At 31.5% G+C, this 26,061-nt stretch overlaps 1 protein-coding gene across 3 annotated transcripts; it reads left to right on the forward strand.

The window, feature by feature from the left end:
* On the forward strand, positions 1-25,187 carry simj (simjang). 3 transcript variants are annotated; one of them, XM_066296150.1, is made up of 13 exons: positions 7-113; positions 434-785; positions 2,486-2,785; positions 2,866-3,058; positions 3,156-3,266; positions 6,141-6,347; positions 8,078-8,146; positions 9,657-9,749; positions 11,091-11,301; positions 12,042-12,178; positions 18,539-18,782; positions 21,630-21,812; positions 23,378-25,187. In XM_066296150.1, exons 2-13 carry the CDS (start codon positions 748-750, stop codon positions 23,422-23,424), a joined length of 1,833 nt encoding a protein of 610 aa, XP_066152247.1. In that variant the 5' UTR covers positions 7-113; positions 434-747; the 3' UTR covers positions 23,425-25,187. The 3 variants fall into 3 exon arrangements, with proteins under 3 accessions (XP_066152249.1, XP_066152247.1, XP_066152248.1); XM_066296152.1 differs by lacking the exon at positions 434-785 and having other exon boundaries at positions 1-113; XM_066296151.1 differs by lacking the exon at positions 8,078-8,146 and having other exon boundaries at positions 12-785.
* The last annotated feature ends 874 nt before the right edge of the window (positions 25,188-26,061 follow it).

Below are 26,061 nucleotides of genomic sequence, written 5' to 3' on the forward strand. Positions count from 1 at the left end.
CGCCATGTTGAATTTTTAATCAGTCTGTTATTTTAACAGAGGAAGGTTTTATTCCGGTACATAATTAAAAATTGACCAATTTACTGTAAAACTATAAATAATTTGTGGAAAAGGTAATTTTTTTCATGTACTGGAAACTTTTTCGTGTTTTCGCTTCAGCTTGGCTTTCGGTCTTGTTCCCGATAATTATTTCTATTTATTACGGAAAAGTGTATGTGTATGTGCACAGGAAGATAATCGATTTGTCAACTGGAGGTTTTAGATTACAATTTCGGTTCATTAATTGACCGAGGTGTATTTATATATTATTTCGGAAATATCTCGTGTGGGGTGTCGTTTTAATTGGATTTTCATATACTGAGTCTTTTTATCACTTATTTAAACAATTTCATTACATGTACTATCACATTGCTAAGTAATTGCATACCTATAGGATCTGCATATCATCGGCCGTTCACATCTACTCTCTAAATTTGGTCAAGACTGATTTACGTTTTCCGGTAATTGTAAATTGTAAGTCATTATGAGATATGTGTGCCTTTGTAAGTGATTGAGAGGGACTAGGATTTGCAATAATTGATTCTATCAATTAGGGTGCTTTTTATATTGAAGTAGTTACAATACAAGCACTCCAAAAGACTTGTCAATAAAGAAAATACTCAGTATTTGGTGCATTATGGTTTGTTATTGTTGGATAACCAGTTAATGGTGTGACCTGAACAAAACAAGATAACCATCAGTCAAATTATGGAAGTTGATGAAGCTGTTGTGGATTTGAGCATAGGGTATGTATTGCTAGCACCCAATTATATATTTAATTCATAGTTTTTATAAATCGAAATTGACATTACCTATCTTATAATTTGTATTAAGAACTGCTTTAGATAGTGAGCATATTTTGCAAGTAGGTATCAACTATAACAAATTAGGTACTCAATATGCTTTTATATTGTTTTATTACATAAGTATAAGCTAAAGGTTTAAGGATTCCTGCTTTGTTGAACTCAATAAGTAAATAAATACTAAGATTTTTTAGTGTTTTTAGCTTGTCAAAGATTTTTACTTCTATGTGCATTGAGGGTACACTGAAAGTAAGATTTTGTTTCTAAATAAAAATTAAATAATATATTTGGGAAGCAGCTACAATTTTATAGAATTTTTCCTACAAGTCTCAAGCATGTTTTAAGCACTTTTTTTTTAAGTTCTCTGTTTGATTCTCCTTTCCTTTATACTTTTATAAGTCCTGTTATTGCTCATTGAATTTTCTTTTTGGCATTAATAATAGGTCTTTTAAGAAATAATGATTTGAATATACTTGTTACCTATCAGCTGATTTATAACTAGTTGGCATCTTTCCCAATAATAGTCAGTTAATCTGATTGGTTTGCGAATTAGCTAATAGGTATCAATATTATTCAGATTGTTGTTGTCTTCAAAAAGGTATGTAGTTTGAAGAATGTTAAGAGAAGATATTTCCAAAAGTAAATAAGGGTAGCTATTCTTATAGACTTATGTCCAAAAGTGCCCCTTTCTAACATATCATCTTAATTAGTTTTGCAATTTTTGTGGTGGAATGGAGTATTAATAAGACTTGGGGATCAGAATTTACTTATACAGGGACATTTTACAGCATTGAAAAAAAAAATTCATTGGCATCAAAAAAGATGGGAATTCATAGTCCTTCTGTTTTTTTTATTGGAAATCTTTAAGTAAACAGATTTTTTTTCTTTTAAATGTTATATTTGAAATCTTTACTTATTTATAGGTGTTTCTGTTTTTTATCGTTTTATTCATAAGACACGTAGATATTGACCAACATAATAAAATATCTGGACCTGTACAATGGTGTAAATTAAAAATAAAGAAAAATTATTAGGTACATGGAAAAAACGTTATAAAATGTTCTTACAGCAGAAGATTTTGTTTCTCAAGTTTTATGAACACCCTCTTTTACAATCTTATATAACTAATTAGAAACAACTTTGAATTCCAACTTTTGGAAGGGGATGACTTAAAACGGCGCCAGTTAACATACATTTATATGAAAAACTACTACTAATCTTAACTAACAGATATTATCTCTTATAGAATCGTTTTATTACATGTTCAGAAGAAAGTCAAATCATTCTACATCTTAACTTTTACAGAGTTTGAGAATGTCTGAGCTAAGCTTGACATATAAAAAATTTTCAAAGTAAAAATCATGTTGCAGCTATTATTAAGTTAGTTTAAGTTAGCATAGAATTTTGAATCCTCAGAGGCAAGCAGTGTGAATAAGACTTTCAGTTATTTGTTACATGTAAAAAAGATCTGATTAATTTTTCTTAGTGATAATTGTTCTTGGCCAGATAGTGCCATTTCTGAAATATCATTTTTTATGTACTTTTTATGAAATATTAATATTATGAACATTTAAAGAGTCCCTTCACCTAATACATTTCCTTATCATATTCACATGCATTACAATGAGTTTTTTAATTTATAGACCTAGCATCATCAGGGACGCTCCACAGCATCCCCCAAATCGTCTATTACCCCCCTCCAACAACTTTGGAACATTTTCTATCCCATCCACAACCACAATGGTGAATTCCAGACGAGTTTTGAGGCCGCGAACTGAACCGCGCAGCTATGTCGAAGCTCCAGATGCATTGATTAATGGTTCTCTTGATCGACGATTAAATGGGGCCGGTTTTGTGTTTGGAGATAGTGATTCTAGTGACGGAGAAATGCCACCTCTGCCACCGCCCATTAAAGAATTGTCTCCAGAAGAATTGAAGCAGAGGTAGAAACAAAATTCTGCTGTTCTAGAGTTGACTAAGTTCTTTTGTTGAGGAGTTGGTAGATAATTTTTTTTCTCTTCAGGGATCGAGGTCTAAGGAGGTTGCGAGAAGAATTGAGAGCTGAGGAAATGAAATTAGTTCTATTGAAAAAGTTAAAACAGTCGCAGCAGTTGAAAGAAAATGTGGCTGTACAGTTGCCTCCCGGGGTTCCACCCTCAGCATTGCCGCCAGCTGGTTTACCCAGCGGTTTGATTATTACTCCTACTATTGTTAAGGTAATACTGTTATTTCCATGAAAATTGCTTCACGTGATAATGGTAACATTACTGTGGAACAAAAATAATTAATTTAGGGACTTATTTTCCTTTAAAGGTTCCTACAAATGCTGGTAAAGGTCAAACGCCACAGACTGCTCACATAAGGCATCCGACTGCTCCAAATTCGAAGAATGTTTCATCTGGAGTTCCTTCTGTTTTGAGAGGAGTAAGTAATAAGTAATATAGAATTTTTAAAATTTGGTTTTTCAAAATCTCAATAGTCTAATTTATTAGACACTTCAATTGTCAATAGTATATTGAAGGTCATGAGAAACTATCAATGAAATAATGCAGTTAGGCCGATCAAAAATGTTATACAAGATGGCTCAACAAAAATTATGTACCTCAATTTTCAGAATTTAATATTAAAATGTGTAAAAACGCTCGGACCAGTCGATTTTTTATTTGAAAAGGACAATTTTTTTATTATTCTTTCAATCCTTCAATTTCAACCTCTGAACAGGGGTGACAGTTATCCTCAATATTTTTAATGGGAAGGGGTGTTGACTGATACCCCATTTTAAGGATAGTGTTACCCTAATTATAATTTTCAAGTTTGAAGTCACTTCAGTCCCCCTGTTGATATGATAGCTTGTCGAAGTCTTTGAAAAGAAATATCAAATTTAAATTTTAATCTTTATTTCTAATTATTTTCTTAAAAAAGTGGGTAAATGAAAATAGTGTTCATATTACTTTTTCTTATTAATTTACTAAATGCTAGAAATGACGGATATTTACGTCTATATAAAAAATAAATTTGGTTCACAGCGTCGTTATTGTGTAACATGTTGGGTGTAATTTAGTGACATTCATGAATTGTTATTATAATTTTTAATTATTGTGATTGAAGTTGAAGGGTTCAAAATACAACGAAAAATAGTCCCCCTCATAAAAAATTGATATGTTCGAGTGTTTTTACACATTTCCATCTTAAATAATAAAAATCGAGGTGTAACGTTTTAATTGGGCAACCGTAGATATTTTTTAATATGCACTTTACTCTAGGGCAATTGCCTATGTTTAATGTACCATGAAACATACCATGTAAACGTTTTAATCTTTATTGCCTGTCATGGTACCATAATTTCCTTGTGACTCTTGATATATTAACTATAACCTTATTTGTTATAATCCAAGAAAATATTTCTAAAGATGGCAGATTAATTGCTTACAAAGTACATAAAACTCATATGTGTAAAAATTAAGTCGAACTTATTGATTCAGAGAAAATCAAATTATGTGGTGACAAGTTGGACTTGCATGATTGGTTTATAAGTTTAATGATAAGCCAATTCAAGAACTAATTGATTGCAATGCTATTAAACTAGGCCAGTCACATTACGAACCTCTTTTTTTCTATTGAAAAAGATTATCCAATTGGTAGAAAATGCATTGTTTGTCGTATGAAATTTAAAATGCGTTATTAAAAAAAGCATATGTCGACTTGGTAGTACGTTATATTGTTCAGTTATCTCATTGATTTATGTTTAGTTTTTAAATCACCTTGGTGTGTATAACCAATTTGATAACATGGGAAGGGGATTATAAGCGATAGTCATACCATAAGTTAGACATTTTCCTGACTGGTGCAACATGAATCATATTTGGCAGAATAAATACAAGATTAGAATGATTATGTATGTTTAAATGTTATGCGTTTTGGCATTATGAATTGCTTGCCATGCTTATTTATCAAGCTGTTTTTACTGAATAACTGTGCTCCTTAAAGTGTAAAATATGACACATTTACTTTGTTTACGTTTAGTAATTTGTCATTTTAGTTGCTTCTAAAACATTCTTAAATGTTAATTTTTCCTAAAATATCTTTATTTAATAATTAAATAATTAATGAAAACCTAATATGCAAAGATATGTTAAAATTTTCAAAGAATAGTGAAAGAAGACAATGGAAAAGATTAAAAATATTTTACTACAATATCAAAGTTTTGGAATATAGAAGGAAAGAGATCTCGCAAGAACAGTTTGCACGGAATAGTAGGAAAATCCCATAATGAGCCAGAGGCAATAGGAACGGAAATTAGACGAAGTTCAGACAGTTACTTTTTGTTTTTAGATGTGGTAATTTTCTGAAATATTGGAATCGAAATTACTTATTGAATTTATTATTTGACGAAACTGAATGTTTCCTTGTATTTTCGATGTGAATATTCAATCCGTCGTGTAAAAGTAAACCTACAGAACTTAAATGATTCAGTGTTGGAGACAGCTTTTCCCAAAAATATCAATCAACCTGGAGACTACAATGCAGGTTGATTATTATTTACATTCTTTATTAGCAAGATAATTTACTGAAAGAGAGCGCGGAAGAAAGTCCCCATTAATACAAAATCTTCAATAATTCAATTAAGGATAATGAATAAGAATTTCAGAAATAGATAGATTGTAATTTCAATGCGGACTGTGTTTTAATTGAACTAGAGGAAATAAAAAATTCTTGGTAAATTGGTTTAAAATGACAAAACTAAAATGCCAAGTACCATTTTAAATTTGTGTTTATGTTGTGTGTTTCACATTTTTGTAGTGTGTTTAAGTTAAGTGGTTTACCGGATATTGTTACAACTAAAATTTAAATGGTGCATTAAAACCATTATGTTTTCATGATATCTTTAAAACATTGATAAACCTCTATTAGGACTTAAGGAGCTCACACTTACAGTTGTTTTTGCAGATTATGATAGTTAGGTAGAAGTTAATAATCTTGTAATAAGCAATTCATAAAACTATGATGATGAAATTAACTATGTAGCATAGTTAAAACCAAATCTAAACAAATTTATATATTTATTGGGACACGTAGGTTATTTTATAAAACTATTTAGACATAAAGAAAAGAAAACCACTTTTGGTATATCATAAATAGTCAGGAATATGTGTGAAGAGTACCGACTAGAATATTATACATGTTTAGTGTTGTTTGTGACGATCCGGAAACGTTTTTCCTCACTTTTGCCTCTTTAAACGTTGATTAAAATCAATTTGATTCTAAGGTAATGCTTTCTATCACAATCTTAACTTTCAGCAAACCACATCAGCAATTCGAAGCAACATTCATAGCCCTCAAATTACGGCTACCCCTCTATCGAGCGGTCGTGCTACGAATTTGTCGGTACATCAATCTTCGCAACGACCTGGTGGCGTTTCACGACCGCCACCTGGGTTCCCTCCGGGAGTCAAAGATCTGTCGCCTTCTGTTACTATAACGCCTGCTCCTCCTCAATCTGTCAAGGTAAGTAAAGCAAATGTTATTGGTCTATAAAGAAAGCGAGGTCGGTTGAGGATTAATTTAAAAAGATGTAACTTTGAATTTTGAAGTTTGATAATTTATGGTTATGAAAGATTTTTCAAACGTTGACAATGTCGGGATTTCCTAGAACTATAACTATGAAATTTAAAAACTGAAAACAATATATATAGTAAAAAAAATAAGGGTTATCAACAAAATTAAGATTATTCGCGAGAAACATTCATTTTTCATAGGTTCTTATTATTGGATGTACAGGGCTACAAAGTTACAGGGTAACCTAAAGTAGCTCAATTTAAATCAAAACAGACCATGATAGGGTTTCTCGGTTCTGCTCCGTTTTTTTTCCGATTCATGTGATTTAAATACACATGAATGAATCTAATGCATATTACATGACAAGAGAAAGTCGTGAAAAGTTTGTTTATTTTTCTTGTTCCCTTTAATTTTTGTCTCCATTGTCATTCCTAAATTATTAAAGCAAAGTTTAACAAAAATAAGTCACCACGTTATGCAATTATCAATTTAAAATATTTTGTAAATTTATACTCTCATTGCAGCGACAATTATCTGGACTATTTGGTGGCTGAGTTTTTTTTCAATGTAAAGTTAAGATTTAACTAATAACTGAAATTAGCATAACTATCTGAATCACCTGGAATTAATAGAGATATTCAGGTTGATGTCCTCGACTCTGTTATTTTACATGCAGTTTTTTCAGAATAATGAAGAACAGGTCTTCGGTATTTATTCATTTTCTACAGCATTATTAATAATGTAAGAATTGCAAGAATATATTTAAATAGTATGCATAAAAAATATGTCCTTTTCCCTGAAGTTGTGTGAATCCTGGAAATTCGGGAAGTCGCATTGATTGAGAGTTGTTCTTACCACAATCGTTGTAGTAGCATCAAAAGGACACTCATGATTTCTTATTGTACGGGGTGCAACATTTTACTACCTTTGCAGAGTATCTTTTTTTATTAATGAAAATAGGAGGATGTCGTTTTCGCGAATGTTGCCTACTTTTTTGTACAACGAAGTAATACAGACAGATTTTTCAATGCTTTTTTTAGTTTTCTTTGTATAGGACGATTTTAAAATTTAACATTATCAAAACTCTATTCCTTGTTTAGTTTTCCGACTAGTGAAAGCGCTATCCAGAAAATTTTGTGACTTAGAATATAATAGCGTCACATTTTCTTCTATATTGCATGGTTTTACCGCATAAAATAAAATAAATAGTGGGAAAAAGTATTAAAAAAGTGTATTTGCGTTTTTTCAAAGCAATTGACAAACTGGTACAAAATATTTAATAATGGCTGGGGTGTCTTTTTATAAAAGTAATAAGTTTAGTTCTTTGTGGCTAAACCAAAAACAGTTGCAGGAAAATTAACCATACCACTGGATTCTATGTGAAAAAATCTGTGGGACACCATTTATACGTTTTTGAAATCTGGAATGGCAATCCACTTATAAAGAAGACAAAATAGCAGTTTTTAAGAATTTCTTTATAGTAAAAATTAAGAGAGCCAATACATATTTATATATACTTTCGTTCGTTTCACATAACAGTATTCAACTTTCGCGAAAGCCGTATCGTCCTATTGTCAATAGTAAGCGAGGTACCTCGTAAAGACATTGAAAATGGGACACTCTGTATGATACTCTATTATTAACTATGATTATATTATGCATTTTTGCTGCTGCTGAAGAGTTTATCGGGACTAGATAACAAACCGCTGGGAATGACAACATCGGCTCAACATAACGTTATTCCAGAGGTAACTAAAATGTAGTCAATGCTTTAGATTTCTGAATGATTTATTATTTTTAAGAAATTATGACATTTGCATTGAATACTCAAGCAGGGTCAGGAAGGAGGACATTTTAACTTCATAAAACGTGACGGCCGAGGCGATAGTGATATGACTTCACCTAAAAAATATGTATCATAAATAATTAGTGTCTACCGTTTTTTGAAATATGTGAAGTTAGTCCCCCTTCCAAACCCTATTTAAATATTTCAAATATGCATGGCAAATGCAGGAATTTGTAAGCGTTCGCGACGACAATATTAAGTCAAATGGAGAACTTCTATAATTCAAAGATTTACAAAATGTACTACAGAAATGTTTAATAGTGTCGTACAATAATTATTTTATTTTGCAGCGTTTAGAAGTGTCAATTTTTCACATTTTTTATATGTATGATTGCTTGAAATGCAAAACCCGGCTTAGAAAAATTTTAAAAATGAATTAATACTTTTTCTACAAAGTCTATAACTTTGAACTTAGATTTTCTCATGGTTAAGATAACGCAAGCACAAAAAGCCCTGCATTTTCCGCATTTATCACAACTCTTACTGATTATTTCAAATTTATTTTCTCTTATATTATACAAGTGAATCGACCTAACTTCCATTTAAATAAGCAGGGAGCTAAAATAAAATTATCACTTATGTATTGCCAGGTCAGACGAGGGGTCATAACTTCTAACTATTTTAAAAGGTATTTGCTAACAAGTGTGTCAATGATGGCCATTAATAATCGAGACTGTTTAAAGCGTGAACGTAGCGAATTTGAAGTTAAGATACACGTTTTAATTACAACATTTTTCCGTAGATAGTATTACGAAAAACCAAAAAGTACATTTATTTACTTAGTACCTTAAAAAGCCACTCTGTTTATCGTATTAAAAGAATTTGTATTTCAGTTCGAAATTGAAAATCCCTATGTTAAAGATATGAAATTGTTTCATTTGGTGAAGGTATTTTTTTAATTCGTTTTTAAACTTAAAATGTACTTTAAAATTGTTAAAACGTCAAAAACATCACAAACTTAATTTAATCTGAAACTAGTCAGCAAAATCGAATCCGTACATTGCGCCGGTAGAAAAAGTGAGCAATTAATTGTGGCAAATTTACAGAAATTATAAATGACCGTAGATATATATCTGCTAAAAAATCTCGTAGATTTCAATAATAATATATGGATCATTGATGTAACATGGACCTGTCACACGAATAAAAGATAAAAAAAGATTTGAAAAACTAAACAACTTTTGTTGTTTGTTTTATTCGGCACGCTCCTGCAAATCATGGACGTTGAATGTTTTGCTATTTACATTTTCTTAGGGAAAAAATACTTTAATTTAATTAAAAATCGTTTTTAAGCCCTTTAGTAATTTTTTTTACTTATCCAAATTTCGTTAATCTTCGTGGTCTTTAATGAATTTCCCTGCTGGTTCTCATCTGTTAAAATAGTAAAAGCAATATGTTTCTTTGCATTATAGGATAGGTCCAGAGAGGATAATCAAACTCCCGCTCAACGACAAGCTGCTGCTAAGCTGGCTTTAAGGAAACAACTGGAGAAAACTCTGCTTCAGGTATGCAACTAAATCAGTTTTCCCTAACATAAAGTGATACTAACAAAGCATAAATACATTTGTGATAAAATTTAGGTAACTAAGATTGTAGAACTGAAAAAACATCGACTAGGGTAAAGTGTGCCTCCTTGAATTCAAGTAAGAATTAATGTAAGAAGACGAAATACACGTTATTATACGATTCTTAGTTATTAATAACATTTCTTTGGACATTGTTTTACATGCATTTGTGAATTCCGATCTAATTATCTGCAATAATTTACAGTAATTGCGTATATAAAGTATTTAGACATATACTTCAATTTCCATGTTACCTAATTTTTTGCCGGCTAGTGTACACAGGTGGGACAATAGTTTGACAAAGTCTTATACTTTTCTTATTTTGTACTATTTGAAAAAAGTTTTTATGTGGATGTTATGAAGAACCAAGAGGCCTATCATTTAAAAATATTTTCGACCATATAGATTATTGGTGATAGCCTGGGAACATTTTTTTTATGCATTTCCTTAAATATTATTGCATATTCGAGTTCTTCTAATATCTATCCTAATTGTTAAAGGACATCAATTATATTAACAAAAACTAACGTAGCGAAAGTTCATTTTGTAAGTAGCACTGAAAGCTATAATAATAAATTTTTTACTCAGAAGAAATAATTAAGTGTCTTATGACGTTATTAAGATAGACGGATGTTTCGATAAAATTATGTTGATGTTTAAATTTTTTGTTTGGGTCTTGAAGGTTAATTGGTTATTTATGCTATTAATACATTTAGCCTCTTTTTGAGTAAAAAATTAATAAAAGTCAATATTCTGTCAAAACTAGAGGGAGTCGGCATAAACATGTCTTAATAGAACTTAAAGTTAGATTAGTTTAGATATGGGTATTATTTTAAAGGATCAAAATATATTTTGAATTTTTCAAGTTAACCGGTCTGTAGATAGTATCTTGCATAATTTAATGTGCATCCCATATAACTCTTTGGCATGCCTTTAGCGTCTAGGTACTACGTCAGTTTTTGTTAATACACTTGATGTAGTTTGAAAGTTGTAGCAGGTATTAGAGGACAAATATGCAATAACATACAAGAGGTTCTAATTGACAAAAAAATTAAAAAATGCTCCGCTTTTGTGCAACAAACTGTAGGGTCAAAAATATTAGTTTTCTTGTTCTTTTACTACCTAAATAAAATAAGAGCAATATGATATTTTATCACACTATTCCCCAAGTACATGTGTATATGCATATATATATATATATTTTTTTTTTTTAATTATTTTTTTAATTATCATCATTAACATTAGTTTTTAATATTGTCCTTATGATTTCTTATTTTATAGATACCTCCACCAAAACCTCCACCCCCGGAAATGCACTTCATCCCAAACCCAAGTAATACAGATTTTATTTATCTGGTAGGGTTAGAGCATGTCGTAGATTTCCTTACGAAAGAGACCAAAATGCCGTTGCCTCCACAACCATATAGTTGCAGTCAATGCAGTATGGACTTTACTCCTGTCTGGAAGTGGGAGAGTAAGGGTAAAAGCAAAGGTACGTGTTAATTTTTGAGAGCTAAATTAATTCGCAGATTATTAGTATGTGTTTATATTTCGACGGGTAGAGAAATAGGGATTAGTTGAGTCGTTTTAGGCCGAGTTGCTGAATCATAACTTAAGGATGGTTCTACTAAACTTGATTCACCATATATAGGGTGAAATGAAAATGATGTCCAAACTCACGTTTTATTGGAAATTATTCTGTAAGTTCTACAAAAAAAATTAGACTTGCTGGGAAAGTCAAAAGTTGAAAATACGTTTTATTTCGCCGTGTTTCTCTAAGCAGCAGAATATTCTATAACTAGAGAAATGCATATCTTATTCTAAATTCTCAAATGGCATGTTAATGTTATAATATTGCAGAAATAAATTTATTAGAACTACTCTCTTATAAACATCAATAAAATCACGTATATAATTACGTTGGAAAAGAATAAGTTTTCTAATAATTATTTTTGTTGGGTTTAGAGTGTTTTCCTAATGATTTACTTAATAGTTAAGGCGGCAAAATTTTTCAGTGTCCAGTTTAAGTAAACTAAGCTTAAGCCATGATTTACCAACTGCGCTTTAGAATAAAAGTTTGATACAAATACATACATGTATGTATATTTTTTGTTTCTTTTTTTTTAGTTTCGGTCTGTTTTCTAATACGTATGTTAAAATACATTTATATGACCTAATATATTTATTTATGGTTAACGAAATAACTAGGTTGTTACTTTTTTCGATTTTCAGCTCCCAAAGTAATCTGCGAACAGTGCGTTACGAATAATGTGAAAAAAGCACTAAAGGCTGAGCATACTAATCGACTGAAAACTGCTTTCGTTAAAGCACTTCAGCAAGAGCAGGAAATAGAACAGAGACTAGCACAAGTAAGTTAAGTCGTTATTTACCATTTTTCTCATATCAAAAACTTAATATTATATACTCTAAAACATCTTATTTATTTAGTTCCAAAGTTTTTAATAGAGTGTTAGTACGATTCTAATATCCTTTTGAATAATAGGCATCAAGTGACAAAGATATTGCAAGAGATAAACAAGAGGACCGGTACGAATATCGATAGTTTTGATATCCGAATTTAAGCCCAAGAGAAGATTTTGGCGTGATTCTACGTTAAAAACGAGTAAATTACAAGTTTTTTAAATTTTTTCGATCCTATTTTGGTTATTGACATTAAGTTATAGATTAAAAAAAAACTCCACGAAAACCAATCTTTCTCGTGTGTTAAATTTTTACTAAACGTGAAATCGTCAATGGTCACTTACATGATTTTTTTGAATAGAATTTTGTAACTACTTATTTTTCTCATACATATTTTATACAGTGTCCCAGCACTGTGTAATCCGTCTATATGCCTTATACAGGTAGTATAAACTTAAATACCAGGGTTAGAGAAGGAATTGCTGTGCACGCTTTAAAATTGTAAGAAAATTGTGTTTGGAAAGTGTCGTAAAAATGTGTGGTATTCCTAAATTATGTTTTACAATGAAACTTTTTAAATACAGGGTGTCCCTGAAGTGGTTTTACAATGCTTGATCAAAAATTCCTGAATCAAAAATAAGGCGGTCTAGGCAAACTTACCTATATGTAATTTTGCTTCGTTTTGCAGCTACTGAGCACCAAGGTTTTTAAATTAATATCGTTTTTTAGAAATAATTGCTAAACGATTTTATCGTTACTGACTAATTTTGGAACTAAGAGTTACTACATAAATTGGCGTGTTTTGACATGAGCGGGATCTTTTCTTAAAGCGTTGAAACATAAAAAAACAGCGTATGGTTCGTAAGTTAATGTTTGTATTTTGGTCACCCTCTACACGAATGACTTAAATTTTTTGTCTATTACATGCTGGCTTTATTTTGAAACTTCTTTATCTCTTGTAAAATTTTATATTTATTATTTATTAATATAAATTTATACTTTCCGATTCATCATTGTCGTTTAATCGAAATGAAAGCATGAAAAATCTTTAATTCTAAAAAATTACTAACTTAGTTTAATTCTTATGACAAATGTTCTAAATGTGGACCGTTTTCCTGAATACATCAAGGAATTCGTTTCAAAAAATTAATGTTTACTTTGAGAATCGTGTTGGGCTCATTTTAAAAATAATCTGCAGTGTTGAAAATTCTTTGCAATAACTCAGCTTCTGTAGCGATGGAGGAAGCACACGCTTTTGATTTAAAATTTTCCTACGGGAGAAAATCTAGAGGCGTTATATCGGGTGATTTTATTAGCCAATTTAAGGGTGCATCGTTGCCTCGTATGATTCATCTTTTATAATGTGTTTCATTTGAAAATCTACGAACGTTTACGCTGAAGTGGGATGGCGTTCCGTCGTGCATAAACTACATCTCGCTACTAAGATGTAAAGGGAGGTCCTGCAATAAATCAGGTAAAGTGTTTTGCAAGAAGGATACGTAGTTATCTTCATTTAATCAATTTGGCATTAAAACTGGTCCAATAATAAAATTGTCAATAATTTTTGTTGAAACTTGAAAAAGAAAAAAAGTTAATATTATACATAATCCCTCAAAAAAAATTTAATATATATGACATCTTGCGAAGAATTCGATATTAATCCCTGTAAAAACGCAATTTAACTTCTTGAAAAATATTCATAATAAATTATCGAAAAAAATTTTCAAAACAGAATTTCGAATTAATTTCGATTTGAAGTGGGGGCGTACACAATTTGAATCTGAAACAGAAAGAAATCTAATCATTTTTGAAAAAAACGTTTAAACTCTTCGAAGTAACTTAAGATGCCATATAATTTTTCAGCCACGGCCAAAGACATTCTAAGTTCTTTCCACCAGAGCCAAAATTGCTAGTAATTTCGACTTTTAACCAAAATTTTAATTACGCCATTCTTATTGATTTAAAAAAACCTAACTGTGAACCACAAGAAATAATAACCACAACTTACTCTGAAGCACCAAAGGTGTGAGTCAGAATCACGTTAGCAATATCCACTTTCACTCACAAAATGACAGTTAAACACCAGCCACTTTCACTCACAAAGTCATGGATACATTAATGGCATATATCACGCGTCTAGAATAAAGGAAAACTCGATTATTCCTATTAATAGTGCAGCGCGCATTACGGACATCTTATTCCTCGTCGCGGTAACATTCGAGTGAATCATCTACGGAATGATATTGGTACGAAAACACACAAAAAATTTTCAACCTGCCTTTTGTAAAGGTACAGCTGATCGGTCCCAGAAACGGTACATACGATGTTTTCAGATTTACTAAAAGGAGAGAAAAATTACGAATTTAATGCAGTAGTTTCGTTATTCAAATATACCCCGACGAAATAAAAAAATGCTCTTTCTATTGTAAAGGGAATTTGATCGAAAAAAGAGTCTGAAGTTTTTCCAGAACAATACTAATTGAGAACTTCAAACAGTATTAAATACGTCATCTTCGTAATGAACATATACAGAGTGTTTGGAAAAGTTGGTATAAAACTTAAGGGGGTAAAAATAGAGCTAAAGATAGTAAAAAACTACTTTTTTACTATCTTTAGATCTACTTTCGCCTCCTTAAGTTTTGTACCAACTTTTCCAAACATCCTGTATATATGAATAAAATAAAGATAAAGCCGCAATCAACTTCAACATTTTGTTGCGGTCTGTTAAAAACTTGATCTCTTCAAGAGCTCAATAATATACAGAGCATCTATTCAACACCCCTTCGATTCCGATGAGTTTATTTGTGATTTCATAAAAAAATCAATCATGATGATATACATATATAAGTCTAATATAGGTATATTTTAAAATTAGCTACTACCCTCTAAAGTGTCCTAAAAAAGGGGGCAACTTAAAGTGTAATTTTTTTAAATGGGACCACCCGCATTTTTTTTACGTGTTAAAATCCTCTCTTAAACCTGTGTTAGTTCCTAGATTTTTTTACCCTCAGATACAGTGACTCGGAGCTGCATTTAAAAAGAAATTTGAGACATTCGCAGTGCCTCAAAAAAGTAATATCGTATTTACTTCAAGTTAAATTTTGATAATTTCAGGATTAATTTTCACATAAGATCTTAGCAAGTACTAATACTCATTTAGCCAAAAATGCATACAGGGTGTGCACAATAACAACTTTAATTTTCACTTTTTCAACTTCAATTTTTTCATTTTTTCAAATACGTTAGTGTGTTTTTTGTGACGTAGGGTGAAAGAACATTCAATTTTTTTCATTTTAGTATAAAATAATCGCTTATTTAACATAAGGGTTAATGAAATTATTAAATATTCCAGGAAAAACTGCATTCATGGCGAAGGGTGTGAGTCTAGCACGGGTTGCCGTGTTTTGATGTCTTTTGAATTATGAAAATTGTTTATTATCTTTTCGGGTTTACGCACAACGATTTTCTAATAGAGGACATTTTGATGTCCGAAGGCTAGAAAGGCTAAAGGAGCGTTTTGAACGGATAGGAAGTGTTAATTATGAAAAGAAAAGTCGAAACTAGAGGGTTTTATTAGAAAAAAATGACATGGAAATCACTTTATCAGTAGTAAAAAACTCAAATATTAGCAAAAGAGAAATTGGCCAGACACTGTAAACTACACAGGGAGTTATCGCTAATTTTAAAATATACCTTCATTTGCCTCATAAACATCCCTATAATTGATTTGTTATGAAGTTACAAATAAACTATAGGAATCTGAGGGGCTGTTAGATGGACACCTTGTTGTGAGCTTATAAATTTAATTATCTTATAAACAATAACCTAAACATCATGTCACGATCTTGCTTTGGCTAGTCTTGCTTCATTAAATTATCCAGAATTAGTAATTTTTATTAGAATGTAAGTTTTGTAGGAAATCAATTATATTATATAACTGAAGGACATATTGTCAAGCGGTTTGCATAAGATTATAAAGCATATTGAGATGATAGATTTGAAATATTTTTAAATAAAATTGTTCCGCACATTTTCGAGATATCGGCGTTCCAAGTTTTAAAAGTGGTAAAAAAGGATACCTCTCCTCTTGGAAATTAAAAACGAATCCTGTTATTGATAGATATGATTATAATTTTCTTTCTGCTTGTTGTTTAATAAGATTGTTCGCAAACAAAGTGAATAAAATACCCGATTTATTATGTTTTCTTTATTTTAACAAGACACCTTCTTTTTCTAATATGTTTTGTTCATTATTTATTAAGGTCCGATTTGAAACGGGATCTAAAAACGTATTATTACTCCTTCTTTGTTACCAACGGCGATTTGAACTGACCAAATATATCCATATTCGCGTATTTATTTTAATTAGTGTATATATGGGAAAAGGGCAAGATAAAGTCAGTATCATTCCGGTCTGTTTAAACTTAACAGCTTTGATAGTTGGATAATAATTTTGATCTAATAAATAATAGCCATGAGCACCATCTGGCGATTCTGTAGGGACACTTTCATTAAATTATCCAGAATTATTCAGTTAAAATAAATCCAAATCTGCTGAAGAACCACCCTAGTAAATACTTTAGGTATGTCAGATGTATGGATTATTTATTGTATTGTGCGTAGGAAACGCAAAACACCATTTTAAAAATATTTTTCCACAACGATGATGGATTGCAAGGTATTGTAAAATTTTTTTATGAGGAAAACTGTGTATCTAGCTACAATTTTACGAGATGCCAAACCAATTCAGAAGAAAATCAGCTCCTTGCAGAGAAAAAATTAAATTCATTCCTACAGGGAGTAACAAAAATACAAACCTTTATTCGCGAACCAAGCGCCACTTTTAATATTTCCAGGCAGTAAAAAAGATCATGCTTACGTTAAAGCACGCCCATTTATGAAATTCTTAGTTCCAAAATTAATGAAAATCGATAAAAGCGTTTTGCAATTATTTCGAAAAAACGATATTAATTTGCAAATTGGGGCGCCCTGTAGCGGCACAACGAAACAACGTTGGACATGGGTAAGTTTGCTTTGAAAGATTTATTTTTGGCTCAGGAATTATTTAAAACTCATTAAACTCACTGATTGTATTCAAATTTAAGAACATTTTATATGAAAGATGTGACTTAAAGCTGTTCATTCACTTTCTGTACAGGTAACTATTTCAAAAGATTTCGTTAATAACAAAGTGAAGAGTTGCGAATGAAGCAAGATGCGTGAATTTTCGATATTTCGTCACATACATACATATATCCTGCATACTGCGTTGTTATCACTATTTTTTTTTGTAATTTTATGTAGTTTACTGCCACTTCAAGTTTAAGAATCATTTGGATATTTGAACTATAGAGAAAAAGTGATAATCGGCAATTATTTAAACATTAAGTGTCTTAAACTATTTTCGGTAGAAAACAAATAAAAATAAATTTGGTGTATGATATGATATAACATAGACTTACCTTTTTTGAATGAAAATTATTTAAATCTCAAAGAAATTCTGCATATATTCTGCGCAATTTTGCCTACTTTAAACCAATTTGAATGTTAATTAATAAAAGGTGTTACCGTTGTAATGAGATATGTTAGATACGGGGCAACCTGTACGAAAAAACATTGGTGCGAAGACCTTTACCAATATATATTTTTATAATTAATTAAGACAAATAAATCCATAATTTTCGAATTGGAAACCCATGACCAAAAACGTTTTATTTCGCAACTAGTGACGTATTGAAAACAATTCCATAATGGTGCCACAATTTATTAGGTAGCTCAGTTAACAAGTGTGACCAGTGATAATAAATTGTTGTAATTCTACAGGTACAGGGTGCAGTATGAATATGTTCAAATTTTTTTATTTACTTGTGATTTTTTCACTCTACAGCCAAATTGGAAAAAATTATGTAGGAAGCTTGTTAGGAAATATGTTGTTTTTTTCATGTGGCCTTAAAGTATCACATTGTCGACGCCTGAATACTCATACAAAGTGCTGCTTTAAGGCTCAGCAGCAAAAGTGGTTTAATGAATTCTGCTCACGGTATGGTAGTGCAATACTAAGGTGATTATCTTATCACGGGAGGATTCCCCACGTCGTAGGTTTTATTGTAGTAGAATAATGCAGAGTCATATATTTCGTTTTGACGTTTCCATACATACAGTTATATTTAAAATAGAATATTCACTAGAGATTTTACTCACGGTGTTAAAGTTTAATTTTTCAAAAGGACCCTATAGATAAAATCGATCCATATTTAATTTCAACTTTCTGTTTTCGATGTGGAAATATCTAAAAAAAAAATTTTCAGAATGGTTCCTTCTCCACGAGTAGTCCGGCGCCCTCTCCCTCGTCGTCAGAGTCGGCTGCTCCCAAGCCTGTAACTCCAACACCCGCTCCCCGTTTGGCGGCTACTCCGACGCCGCCCGCTCCGCCGCCTCCTGCTCAACCGACGCCACCGCCGTCGTCGAGGTCCGGTCATCCGAGTTCAGCGCAGTCCGCTCAGGATAAGTATAGTGCGCAGATGCAGGTATTACAACAGCAGTTGCTAAGAAGTAAGTTGATTTTTTAAATTGTTATTGAACACGCGCACTTTCGAAGTTTAAGTGATATCCTTGCTATTAATAATTAACGATAAATGATAATTCTACTTAATTAAAGCTTTGTTTCGATCTTGGCGTAACTCGAGTTGCGTTATCATTAGTTGCAATGGGCAGACTGACCAACACCAAAGCGAATAATGAATTTTCTGTCGAATGACCTGATTAGTTCTGGCCTACGGAATTACACGGAACGTAAATAAAGTTTGCTTCTCGACTATTGATACATTTGTTTAATGTCCAGAAAGTCGATCGTTAATGAATCTCTTTAAAATTAAATTTTTCAGTCGTTTTATATTAACACACACTTTTATTATAGGTAGCCAAGTATATACAAAATCAACAAATATAGTATTGTCCTACATGACGCTTAGTCAATAGCCAGTGATAGGCTATAAAATATAAAGTTTTTGATGGTATCTTTTTCTACTTCTTATTATGTCCCAGTTACTGTCACAGGTTTTGAATTTTTAATGTAGGCACCGCGCATATATCCATCAGTACCTTCGTTAATGGGCGACTGCCTTCAAGCATTATTGTCAATTTTTTTTTCAAATTAGAATTGTGAATTATTTGCGTTAATCCAAAATTAGCTTTTATTTTTTAATCGCCTTCATTAATACACTAGTAGTTAAGTAACAATTATTCACTATTTTTTTGCCACAATGTTCCAGTTTAAGTTTTCAACTAGCAAGCTGCAAATCGCAAAAAAAACACGAGGTTGGATCTAGGATTTGAGGAAGTCGGAAATTTATTAACCCTGATTTGTCATGTCCTACGTCAAGTGACTCTTAAAATGCACCCAAGCAAAGTATTGACCAAGAAAAGGAGCGATGCAGTTGCACTACAATGTAGTGACTACAGCCTGTGTTTGTTCCAGTCCATGAGGAATCCATTACAGAATGATTTGCGAATTTTGCTAGGCAATGCACATGAAGGATTTGTGCTTGAAATGTTTGATCGGCTTGTCCAAAGCGCTATTAGCATTACATGTACCCTACCTGCTAAAAGTTTGGAAACAATTGAGTTTTCCGTTGAATACCCTATGATTCCGTGAATGTTTTCCATTTAAACGTTCATACAATACAAAAACAGCCGAAAAGTTAGATTATAGTCAAAAATGTTGGCTAAAACTGGGGAAAAAAAGAAAAATCTCAAAAACATTAAACTTTATTTTCATAAAAAAACATAATTCACTTTTATGACCATTTCCACGAGTCGCGGCGTCTTTTCCACCAGTTTATTTAAAGTTTCCTGTTGTATTGATGTCCATGCACTTTCCAATTTTTGCCAGAGTTTCGCTGCCGATAAAGGACACGAAATTCGGACCTTTCGATCTAATTCTTCCCATAATAACTCGATTGGATTGAGATCGGGCGACTGTGGAGGCCAAATCATTTTTTCCAACGTTCCAGTATTCTTTTCCCCTTCCAAATAGGTTCGAAAGAGGCGAGAAGTGTGCTAAAGATTATTGTGCTGAGATACGAACCCCCGCCCAATAAGTCAGTATCCCGATGGTATGGCAGGGCATAGCATTTTCGAAAAGCATTTTCTTATATGCGTCTTTCTTCATAATTCCATCAATTTTGATAAAATCGCCGATAAGCGAACAAAGACCTTTTTTACTCTTGACGTACCGATTCCAGTAGTCACGAAGTATTAAGTGGATATTTTTTCTGTTTTTCAGTTTAAACATTAGATATTAACATAAAATAAATAAATAGCCATATTTAGTTACTGGTAAACATGATTGATAAATGATTATTCATGATTAATTAAGTGTATATTAAAACAATGATTTTAAAAGCTTTTTCGATATTCATCAATAAGGTACATGAAATGAGGTTGAAGCTTTGAAGGCTTTCTCATGCTATTGGAGCAAATCAAGTATTTTTTCTTCTTATTTTTTTGAGAATGGCTAGTGCATTAGGAGTGTCCTTATTAGTGGTACATAAAATTGAGTTACGGGATATTTTAAATGATTAGGAAGTAAAATTTCTTGTCCGTAAATCCTCTCATTACCAATCAGTTTTTAAAATGGCTTACAATGAGGTCTTGCATATATGCTATGTACGTCACAGTTGATTAGTTCGTTCCAATTAGATCTAAGACAGTGATTGGGCAGGATTGGTCGTGTGATTATCATTATTGCAATTATTCTTTTTTATTGAAAATTGTGACTAATCACTCTTTACGTTTTAAATTAATAAATACTGATCAGATTGAAATTACTTTAAGTGCTTTGCAAAAGTAATTAATAAAATCATAGTTTATAGTATATCAAAAATCTATAATTTTGAATAGACCATTTTTAATAGAATAACCTAATATATTTCCAAAAAAGGCTTACTAATAGTAAATTTTTCCCCAGGAGAGTGAAAAATATTCACGGTGTGCATTTGTTCGACCATGCGTTAGCGTGACTTGCGCACTCCCATTTTCCTTTTGAATTTTACGTATGATTGTCTAGCCCTTTGCTAACGTGCTGATGGGATTATATTGCGCTTTATGCTATACCGAATAGTTAGTTCTTCCCTGTCTTGTAGTCACTTATTTATAATTTTTTGCTTTTTATGTGATCTCATTTGTTATGGTGATGCTATAAATCACAATATAAAGTATACATTGGTAGTACCTATTTATTCTCTATTAATGAATTTTTTTTCTGAACTCATTTAAACTAACCTAAAGCACCTTTGTTATTCCCACTATTATTATTTATTAATTTAGTTAAAAGAAAAATGTCCCACTTTTTTTGAAATTGACGATATTGAATTTCGTAACATATTTTTTCTGTTTCAGGTATTACACAAGGCGGACCTTCGGCTGCCCATCTTATGCATCTGCCGTTTTTTTACCCATACCAATTGGCAATGGTGCAGGCTCAGGCTGCTGCGGCTAGCGGGAAAAGTGGAGCAGTGGCTCCAAATGTTGCGGAGCAGATGCAGAGAGCTGCAGCCGATTTGCAGCGCCAGTACCTGTTAGGTGAGATTTAAACTTGTTCGTCTTTACCAGTACACGTAGGTCCTATTGAATCTAACCGGATAAAGAGATTGTATGTCGACGTTTAGCAGCAATAGGTGTCCCGAAAGCATCAAAAAAAGAAAGGACTGAGGTTGCACTTGCCTGCACTAGTGTGGGAAAGTGGATTGTATGGTAATATTTTGCAGTAATAATTAATCAAGTGACATTGACAGTTACATTCTTAAATTTTTTATTAGATGTGGTATATAAGGTTACAATATGCTTGTAGAAAGAGTATTGTTTCTCAGTCTTGTTGAAAATGTATTTTACGAGCTTCAGGAATGTAGCTCTAGCAATTTCGAGGAAATGTGAAGATACACGATAAGCTACCATTTCGCATCTACTGCTGGAAGTATCTGTGACGTTGCCGAGAAATCTGAATCAGTTTTTAGATATTTCAATAATAGGAGAGATCATTTGTTATTTTATTTTTGGATGAATTTTGTTTTAATCCAGAAATACAATTTAAAAAGAGAAAATCGACTGTGATTTCTCAGAGGTTGAAATATGACGGTGACTTCTCAGAGGTTACACCTACGGTTTTGGGATATTGTTAAATAGAAACAATATTCGTAGTAAAATACGTGACATGCTCGTTTCGCCGAGTTGGCTCCGGTATTGCCAAAGTATACGTAAAATGGCTAGGTCATATGACGATATTAAGCTCACCTTTAATTATTTGACGTAACTCTTCATGTATGATTGTTCATATTTTTATTTTTGTGTGAGCAATGAGGAAGAAAACTTCCACAGAGTTTTAAAGGTTCGTGCAATTTGAGGAATGCGTTTAGCAATTCGTTCCGTATAGAAGGTATCTGATAATTTATAGTTAGAAATTCTAACGTCGCGGTGTCCATATTATATCTGTCATTTTTTGATGGGTAATTTGGATTTATTGGAATTTAAATTGTGTTTTTCTTTTTGTGAGTGTAAATTTTGGTGAAATGGACACCATTTGAGAGTGACAATTTCTGATTTTAAAAGAAGAGCAATGCTTTCTCATAACTTTTCCATTTAACTGTGTGGTAAATCGATGATGGGGTGGTGTCTTTTTTACAGCATTAAATTCCGACTATCTTTTATTGTCAAAGCACTGCAGAGAAGACAACTAAAAGGACAACTTATAAAATTGAAATAGTAAATTGACGTTGTTGGTGTTAGAAATGCAGCATTTTTAATATGTGTGAACGTCTGGTTGTGTTCATAACCAGATTAGTATTAAGCGAATTTATTAATTATGTATTTTTACCCATAAGTTAAAACGTCAACAACTAACTTATTGTAAAATCAAAATCTCGCAAGTTACATTTTTGTACTAATAAAATATTGCCTTATGCTGAAGATGAGTTCGAAGTAAGTCCGAACGGACTAGTCATTTTCACACCAAAATATTTCTAATTATCTTTAAAAAATATTTTGCTTGTTTTAGATGATTCTATGCCGATGTTATAAGATTTTAATTCAAAAATAAATCACCAAAATTAGATTTTAAAAATCTTTAATTCATGATTTTTTTTTGCTTCCAGACATGATTCCTCCATCCCCGGGACAACGCCATAATTGGAAAACGTGATGTGATTAAGTAGTTAGGATGAATGGGCTAAATACATAGGTGGCGACCACATTTTAGTACATTCATTTGTCACATTTTAAGCAAGCTAGAATATTAGTAACAGTAACTATTGAATGTACTTCAGTGTGCTACCAGACTTTTAAATCCTAATTTAGATTTATGGGAGTGTTGGGCTTTTTAGTATAAATGTATAGGAATATTGTCTGTTATTTTTCGTAATTCATTTTATTACTAAATGACTTGTAAAAATTATTCTAAGCTTTTGTTGAAATAACCGTAAGCTCTTGCAAAAAAAATTTTTCAGTTTCGGGTTGTGTGTAAGTAGGCGCATTCATTGCATTATTAGTTCCTTCTTTAACTTATTCACAAGCAATTTGCTAAATACGTAAATATTTCAGGTAATTGTCATTATATTATATTGGTTATATTCACGTGAAATATCAATTGAACAGTTACGAAAATACTTCGCAATCATGGCATATAACGGCTGTCTCATAAGAAACGGGGAAGCAATAACGCATTTATTTATGAATATTTTAATGGACTAAAAATCAAATAAAATGAGATTCTTCCGACTACTAAATAACGTCAAAGTTGATTTTTTTCAAACTCGACTTTTTCTCATCCAGATATCTACTTCAGAATTTTAAATAAAACTCTTTATTTTGTTTTTTATATTTTGATAGAAAGTATTTTTTTGAATTTGATAATGTATGACAAGTTAGTGTTAAAACAAGTTTTAACTGAAAAAGACTGAAAACTTTGAACAATTTATTGTTATTAATGTTGTTGTTGGCGACAGTTATCAACTGTCGATTCCAATTGAAACTATTTAAAAATGGACATTGAATTGGGCATATGCTTTAGCATATTTCCAAAACAATAAGAACTCCAATAAAGCAGTATGTTTTGGTTTTACCCGTTTTTGTTGTAAAGTTGTCTCTAATACGAATAAATATAAACGTTTAGAAGGCAACTTACGACACTATGGATTTTTAAAAAGCCAGAAAGTCATTATCCGACTTTTGACGGGCAATTTTGATGATAATAATATTAACATGCATTTGGAAGACTTATTGTAAACTATTGTTGAAATGTTTTCAATTTATTTCAGTTAACAATTGTTTTAACATTAACACGTCATGCATCATAAAATTCCGAAAAATACTTTTTATTAAAAAGTTCCAAAAAAATACGGAGTTCAATTTAAAATTCCGAAGTTGACACCAAACTGTTGAGTTTAAAAAAATAAACTTTGAAGTTATTTAGTAAGTAGTTTGAACAATATCATTTTACTTGGCTTTTAGTTCATCAAATCCATTCATAAATAGTTGAGTTAGACAGCGGGTACATATAGTAATACCTGACGACTTCATTTTCACAATGTTTCTACAACATTTTAATTAGTCTTACGCAGGACGTTTTAGTTTAAAATCTTTTTATTTGAGTAGTAGGACATAAGTCAGAAGCGGAAGTGGTCAATATTAAAATTTTGAACTTGTTCGTCGTAATACAGAGGTGCTGTCTTAATATACATAATACGTAGTAAAATATTGGCACATATTTAAATTATGCACATTGAATGTATGAAGCTCAATTATTATCTATAGTAATTTTTTTATTACGTGACTGTGGTGTTGTACAATAAGCACAATTTTCGATTCTAGTTGTTTTGTATTCGACATACTGTGTATTTATTATACCTATGGTAAATTTTTGCGTGTAAAATAAATCATGAAGTGTATTAAAGTGATTTAAAATAATTATATGGATGCATATATTTTTGGTTTTTGCAAGTTTTACAATTACCGATTGGAAAATTAACATTACTTCTGATTGGTAAAAAAAATCGCATGCGGGTATGCAATAGAAAGATAGGAGGTTGTAAAATAGTAAAGAACTGCATGTGATTGTTGCCTCACCTATTTGCTAATATCCCCATAACCTCAGCACTTTGTGTTTCAATTACAAACTTTATATAATTTTTGAGAGGCTGCAAATATCTCCAGGAATTATGAAAAATTGTTTGTTTTAATAAAATATCAGATATTTTAAACCAACGTGCATCAGCAACAAGTTTTCCAGACCCCTCAGAATATATTTAAATGTCCTGAAAAAAAAAACGTATATTCCGGAGACGCTGATGTTACTCAAAAAATTTAATGCATATCACAAAAAGTTACAAAAGTTTTTAAGTAAACATAAAATAGAAAATGTGAATCCGAGATTTTCACGTGCTAGATGGAGCTTATCAAGAAAGTTTTAAAACTCGTGTTGGGTATGTTCTTAAAATGAAATTAATGTGAAAAGTTTGTGATATGATATTCCATTTTTAAGTTTTCGTATCCTCATTTTGAAGTATGCAGCTCTTATTGTGATAAATTCTACACAGAATTTGACAAGCTGTCATATCAACAAGAATAATGGCAGTGGCTTCAAACTTAGAGGTTATAATCTGGGTACAACAACCTTTGAAATGACATGAATGAACAACTCGATGGCCTCGCCATGAAAAAAAATTGGGGGTAAATGTATGAGAATTTGCACTAAAGTTGGCACAGGGGTGGAAAGACATTCCGTTCTTGATCTAAGAAACTTATTGATTTTTAGTCCTCAATGTTTTCTTACATGTGCATT

Source organism: Euwallacea fornicatus, chromosome 24, assembly GCF_040115645.1.
Source record: "Euwallacea fornicatus isolate EFF26 chromosome 24, ASM4011564v1, whole genome shotgun sequence".
Taxonomy (NCBI): domain Eukaryota; kingdom Metazoa; phylum Arthropoda; class Insecta; order Coleoptera; family Curculionidae; genus Euwallacea; species Euwallacea fornicatus.

What these genes read in the sequence shown, in the direction of transcription:
- simj (XM_066296150.1), top strand. Translation starts at nt 748, where the DNA reads ATGGAAGTTGATGAAGCTGTTGTGGATTTGAGCATAGG. An exon ending in TTACTCCTACTATTGTTAAG is followed by an intron (nt 3,059 to 3,155) that starts GTAATACTGTTA and finishes TTTCCTTTAAAG; the next exon opens with GTTCCTACAAATGCTGGTAA. An exon ending in TTCCTTCTGTTTTGAGAGGA is followed by an intron (nt 3,267 to 6,140) that starts GTAAGTAATAAG and finishes CTTAACTTTCAG; the next exon opens with CAAACCACATCAGCAATTCG.